Source organism: Palaemon carinicauda, chromosome 6 (assembly GCF_036898095.1).
Source record: "Palaemon carinicauda isolate YSFRI2023 chromosome 6, ASM3689809v2, whole genome shotgun sequence".
NCBI classification, from domain to species: Eukaryota; Metazoa; Arthropoda; class Malacostraca; order Decapoda; family Palaemonidae; genus Palaemon; species Palaemon carinicauda.
The window spans coordinates 85670925-85678424 of record NC_090730.1 but is presented as its reverse complement, the minus strand read 5'-3'; the positions used below and the strand labels follow the sequence as shown (position 1 = coordinate 85678424).

The 7500-nt window shown below is 34.1% G+C and overlaps 1 protein-coding gene across 1 annotated transcript in view; it reads left to right on the top strand.

Moving 5' to 3' along the window:
* The window catches only part of LOC137642137 (uncharacterized), a 17095-nt gene that overhangs the window by 6268 nt on the left and 3327 nt on the right, over nt 1-7500 (top strand). Inside the window, exon 2 of the mRNA XM_068374681.1 lies at nt 6260-6445. Within this exon, the coding sequence (XP_068230782.1) occupies nt 6260-6445 (186 nt within the window). The remainder of the gene's footprint in view (nt 1-6259; nt 6446-7500) is intronic.

Sequence of the window (7500 nt, the reverse complement as noted above, 5' to 3'; positions counted from 1 at the left end):
ATCCTTCTTTCTTCTATATCATTGCACCCAATGACCCATTAGGGTGCTTGTTCACACACCATGTTTATATCACGCAATTTCGCCATTGTTCTATTATACACTTGAAAACAATGGATTTACTCTATTGTTGTACAAGTTGATGATTGGGAGTTGTGTGTGTGTGTGTGTGTGTGTGTCATCAAGCATATCCTCCAGCGAAGGGGGATAATCTGATGTGTCTACTACGATTATGGAATAGGGAAAGATGTCATTTAGTGAAATAGAGTTTTGGACGTCAGCTTACCCTTACATATGGAGAACTTTAGACAATAGCCATGCCTCTAATCACCTGTACTTAAGAGCAGTGTACCGATAAAATTCCTTTGGTTATGGAAAAAGAGAAAAAAATCTCTCTCGGAATAAGAAATCTTAATTAGTACAAAGTATTGCTATCACTGAGTCTTTTTAAAAAGGGTGAAATTGTTTATTTAAACTCTGCTGTGGATATTCCTGTAGGATTCAGGTACTTGCACCTATAATCGAAATAAACCGATCTCTGCCAGGATAACACATTGCTAAGTTTGTAACACATAACGATGTATGAGAGTTATTTCTCTTCACAAATATCGACTCACCGATCATTCTTAATATGGAATTCCCGATGTCTTGGAAATGAAGACCCAAGGAGGCATTCATTGATGGTAACTTCTTCAATCCAGAGCTTAATTTGAAATGCTTCTAATCGAAACAAAACTTGACAGTAGACATGAAGCAATCGGCTATCAAGAGATATATAAAACTAATCAGCCAGGAATATATATATATATATATATATATATATATATATATATATATATATATAGTAGAACCGAATTCAACTTACATTTCTATTAATATCCGATTGGTTCAAGTCTAACTGATAATTCTTTTTTATTCAAAGACGTAACTTATAATCCTAGCCCGGGCATAAGCAAGCAAAGATCAAATATAACACTTACATCAGTTTTTCTTCTCTCTTTAACTCTATCGCTCTCAACCCTAGCGGGGACCCACTAGGTACTTGATTTACTGCTTAGGACATTAGGTGAACATTCCTAGATTCGAACGCAGTACCATAAAATTGCTAGCTAAGAGCGCTGCCGACACACACACACAGAAGAGAGAGAGAGAGAGAGAGAGAGAGAGAGAGAGAGAGAGAGAGAGAGAGAGAGAGAGAGAGATAACGGTCATTCTTTCATACGTAAACAAGATAATAATTGTAGATATTAGTTGCGAGTCGATTTGATTTGGGGACGTGACGGGTGTCACACTTATCATGACCATAGAAAACGTACGTACATTACTTACCTATATAGATTAAGATAAAAAACCATCTACAAAAATTCTACCTGATAACATTCATACAATTCACAGATATTCATCGAGCTTAGTTCCAGTTAATATTAGTTCATAAAGTATTGGTAGGTTTTCAAGTCAAATCTAGCATTCCCGAACCATAAAGGTATTGATGAAGCACTGGAAATAACACAATGAATACAAACTTCTAGAATATCCAGTGAGGTATATGTTTAGTGTAATAGAAGTCATTCATTTATTTTTACTAGTCACTTCAGGGCTATCGGTTTGAGAATATTATAGATAATTGTCAATGACTCTCTTCTACCTTAAATAAATATGAGATACTAATATTTTCTTTTGAAAAATATCACGCAATGAGTTTACTGCCAACGCCTTAATTACTCAAATGACATAGAATAATAAGTAAAAAGGCTGTATTCAATCAATTTCTCATTTTACATAAAAGGTAGAATTTTCATATTGTGCCGTGATTTATCAAAGAAATAAATTGCGTTAATTAGGAAAAAATTTTCTTTGCTTCGCATACATTTTATTTCTTTCAGCAAGATTATGCAAATCGAAGTATGTTAATTAATTCTCGGCCAGGCAGAAGTACTTATACACACACACACACACACACACACACACATATATATATATATATATATATATATATATATATATATATATATATATATATATATATATATATATAAATATAGTTTCCTTGTGGAACTGTGATCCTGTAGCAAAGAGAACTTGGTATTAAAAGGTATTAGTGGTTTATTTCAAAAGTATTGAATTGCATGGTCTACCAGTATTAACTTATGCATCAGAAACTTGGAGCCTTGAGAAAAGCTTTAGAACATAAGCTAGACTCCATTTGCATTTGTTTTGGGTGATTTCTGGGTGAAGTAGGCAATAAGAAAAGAGAATTAGCTGAGGGAAAATTTGGAGTAGGCACAAGAAATGACTGGGGATACATGCTTGTAGAATTTGCTGAAAAATAGTCTAAAAATCATTAACACATTTTTTATAAAATAAACATATAAAATGGACGTGGAGATGCCAAACTGTAGAAGCGAAAAATAAAATAGATCTTATTCTCAGTGAAAAAAATTAATTTAGTTAATGAGGTAACAGTGTTAATCAAGTGAGTATAGAATTGAAAGAAGTAAAATTTGTCGAGATCTAAGGAAAGAAAGACAAAAGCTGACCTTAAGAAAGAAAGAACACTCCTGTAATAAGAAAAAGTTCTGATGAATTTAGTTTAGCAATATGTACTCCCAGCTACATGAAATGAAAGCATATAAAGAAATGAATAGTAATTTAACAAGATTTGTATTGGAATCAGCACAAGAGCTAGATGGAAATATTTACTAAACAAGATCAAGCAAAACTATCAGAAAACACAAAACATCTAATAAAGAAATATTGGAAATGAAGGTAAAATCAAAGTGAGAGGAAATAGAATTAGCAGAATTATCCAAAACAATAAACAAACTAAAAGCATAAGACATTCGTGAACACGATCAGGCCAAAATGGTATCCATAAACAACAACTCTTTGCGATCTATTACTTAAAAATTCAGTAATGATGCTAAGAAAAGACCCACCCATTCCCAACCGCCTCATATGTGACCTTTCCCACTAATCCGTGAAATCGATTTCAGCACCCAGCACCCCAAGCTAAGAAACGCTGTCCTACGCCTATTGCCGCATAGGGCCTCAATTAGATTTCTCCAGCTGTCTCTATTTTGAGCTTTTATATCAATGCTTCTCCTTTCATCATCTCCTACTTCACGCTTCATAGTTCTCAGCCATGTAGGTCTGGGACTTCCAACTCTTATAGTGCCTTGTGGGGCCCAGTTGAAAGCTTGGTGAACTAATCTTCCTCGGGGAGTGCGAAGAGCATGCCGAGACCATATCCATCTACCCCTCACCATTTGCTACTTGAGTAATCTCACTTATAGTTTCATTTCTAATCTTGTTCTGCCATTTAACTCCCAATATTCTTCTGAGGGCTTTGTTCTCAAATTTACAAAATCAGTTGGATATTGTTTCATTGTCACACCATGACTCATGTCCACAGAGTAACACCAATCTCACGAAACTGTTTTGTACCCTGATTTTTATATGTAATTTCAGGCGAATTGATTTCCAAAATTTACTTAACCTAGCCATTGTCTGATTTGCTCTTTTCAATTTCTTATTAAATTCAAATTCTAAAGATCCTGTATTAGAGATCATATTTTTTAACTATTTAAACGATTTAACCTCATTTATCCTTTCTCCATTGCATATTCCATTTTTATCATCTCTGTCTTTCTTCTATTTATCTTAAGCTCACCTTCCTGTGATATTTCATACATTCTGGTAAGCAAGCTTTGCAAGGCCTGTGGGATTTTGCTAATAAGGACAGCGTCATCAGCATACTCTAGGTCTGCTAATTTCCTGCTACCAATCCAGTCCAATCCTTTTCTGCCATCCCCAACTCTTCTGTGCATTACAAAATTCATGAGGAGGATAAACAACATGGGTGACAAGACATTCCCTTGGAGTATTCGACTGTTCATTGAAAATTCATTTGATAGGACTCCATTAACATTAACTTTGTACTTGCTATGCTCATGAACAGACTTAATCAAATTCACATATTTAAGAGGAACTCCATGATAACACAGGACTCTCCACAAAATTGGTAAAAAAATATTTATTCATATCTACCTATATTCATATCCATCTATATGTATGTATGTATGTATGTATAGAAATTTTTAAGACTGCACTACGGCTACTGAAGGAGGCACCAATTTTCCAATGATTGATAAACAGGATGGATACATATCACAGCTGTAGGAATCAAACATATCTTTTTTTTTCGTATCAACTCTATGACTATGTAATTTCCAATTTTTATTCTCGTGATCAGAGTTTAAAATTGGCATATTACCGTCACAGATACCGGTGAGTTAACTGCTAATTACGTATAAGGTCTGTTTTTCTTGCAAAATATGATTGAAAAAGTAAAATTTTGCGTAGCATAAAATTAAGCTTCATTCCAGTAACGGTTCATCAAATCATAATCAATTTGGTGTTTCGTATGTGGAGTAATGTATATTCTCAACAGCCTTCGTTCTTGGGACAAATACTCAGGGGACATATGAAATTTTCTCTCAAAGAAAAATGCTCTCGACATCATCATCTGAATCAATGAAGCAATACACTGAAAATTATTTCAAATAGATTAGGGAGGAGAGAAACAGCTACACGATGCCAGTTTACTCGAGGTAATCAATCATCAACAATTGCCCTTCTCAATATGATTACAAAGAAAACCTATATATGCAAACCGAGACCTACTTATCTATAGTGCCTTGACATATCGGCGATTCAAGTGTTGACGAGCATATGGCAGCGAGATAACAAAAGAGCTAGACACTGTTCTAATGCCTGATGTTATCATATTTACTAAGAAAGTTCTCCTACGTCTAAGTTTAGGTAGATATTCTTTAAAACTAAAAAGATGGCTTTACTCCAAGATACAGAAGAATAACAGAACATCAAATAAAAATGCTCGGAAATTCTATTGTTATCTGGAATATGTGTGCATTATAATAATAGTCAAATTGAGAAATTTACGTCCAAACGTTTAACACGATAAGGAATTCTAATTATCTCGCTAGTTAAAATAGTTTCAAAGTTACTGCTAAAAAAATTCGTTTTTATAGGACCAAGACTTGTTCATTCCTTAATCTTATCTACAACGTCATTCATTCATAAAATATTTTCTGTAGAAAATTAATGGAGCGATAAAAGCCCGCAAAGTTCTTTTGTGGAGAAAACTTCCAAAAAGGACTAAGTCTTATCTTCGCTCAGAAGTTGTATTACTCGCCACAAATCTTTTCATCCCGATAGGCTCTGTTTCAAGAAGTTTGTCTGTGTTCGAATAAATTGAGATCGAGGCATCGCGATTTAAATGGAACTACTTTAGTTGAAAAGAACTTCAAAAATCAATTCGCTATTATTATTGGTTTGGCTCTTCCAGAGTCCATTGCATGGCTTGGCCCATACGTCTCTGGTCTACTCTATGGTTTGACCCCTCAGGTAAAAGTAGTATATTAAACATATATTTCTGTGTGTTTTATTTTGGCCACGAACACATGCACATAAAATTTATTCGCTCCCGATTTTCATCCTTGTTTATATACAGTTTATTTTCAACTTTACTAAGTTGATCATTAGATGTACCGAAAAAAAGAAGGAAAAAAAAAAAACATTAATAACCAGTGTCGAAGACGCTTACCTGGATAATCAAAATACAAGCGTGTAGCATTTATAAGCTGGAACAGACAAACATACAAATACATTAAAAGCCACCAAATTCACTTTTACGGGGTTATTGAGAAAGACTAACGAAACACAAGTAAGCCTACTCACCAAAAACCAACAAGAGAAGCACAAGAAGGGACAAGAAAACACAACAATGCACAGGTCATCAAACAAAACAAACTTATTGAAAATCAATCTCCATCCATCCACATTCAAACACCACAATGGATGACGACAGAGTGAAGTGGCACAATACCTTACAAAAGAATAAAAAACTGACATTGTTTGTCGTTATTTTACAAATGGAATTTATTACATAATATATATTGAAGTTACAAACTGGTCATTAATCTGAGTTATAACCAAAAATTATCAACATCGATCTGTGGATAAACGCAAACAGTTACGCCAAATTACATTTCGGTGCTGACGAAAAAACGATACACAACCATTACTAACTTCCCTCTCTTATTTTTTCAAACAGATGTTTTAAACGTATGGAACTAACATCGAATATTCTCAATCACGGAAAAAATTTCTTCCTATGATTTCTTAGCAATGAGGTAGACAAGACAAAGTCAATACTTTTCTATTTTTTTTTCTTTTACAGGATCACACACAAACCATGGGTGAAGGTCAAGGAGTCGGGGAAGGATCTGGAAGAGCAGACAGCACTTGTATAGGATGGGGAATCTTGTGGTTTCTCCTTTTAATTGTTGCTTTTTGGGTCGCAGGATTCTGCTGCTTCTTTTACATCGTCTTGAACATGTTTGCCGCCTGTGCTGAAGGACTCAATGTAAGTGGTAATATGACTAACTATCACCCCTTTGCAAGGTCAATAAAGACGTAGCGTTTGTCATTTCAAGGTGCCATGAATGCGATTGATAACAGAAGAATTTCTATGGCAAGGAAAAAATCATTCTGCTATCTCCATTGTAATCTTAGATTTACAAATCTAATCTTCATGATAACGGCAAGAAAAAAAAAACTTTTAACATTCATAGAAAAACGCTCCCCACTTTAGAATTGTATTGCTTTTAAAGACTTGATTAAAAAGAAGACAAAATCCAAGAATCTATCATAAAATATTGGCGAGTATTACTCAAAAGCATACACACACCCAACAAACACATATACATAGATATACATAGATATATACATATGCACACATATAGATAGATAGAGAGGTATACACACATACACACACACACACATATATATATATATATATATATATATATATATATATATATATATATATATATATATACCTCTATCTACACACTTGTATGCATGTACAGTATGTGTATATATATATATATATATATATATATATATATATATATATATATATATATATATATATTTATATGTGTGTGTGAGTGTGCGTGTATGTACTGTATACATCTATACATCATCATCATCATCAGCCGTTATGGTCCATTGCAGAACAAAGGCTTCAGACATGTCCTCCACTTGCGTCCGTTTATAGTCTTACTAGGCCAGTCAACTCCCGCAAATTTTCTTTGTTCGTGCTGTGAACTGATTTTTTATTTGACCTCCAAACTGTTTTTAGCATGTCCATTGCTTGTTCTACCCTCCCTACTCTCTTCTTGAATTCTGTAACTACTGATCCATTGCTAGTAATGATGGTTCCTAAATATTTGAAAATAAGGCAGTTCCTCTGCTCACTACTCTGAATCTGCATGACCTCAGTCTTTCTTTGGTTGATAACTAACCCAACCTTTCTCCCCTCCTGTACTAACCCACCAATAATTTCCTGCATTTCACTCATTGTAGAGGCAAGTAGAATTATATCATCTGCGTATTCAAGATTATGTAATCTCTTGT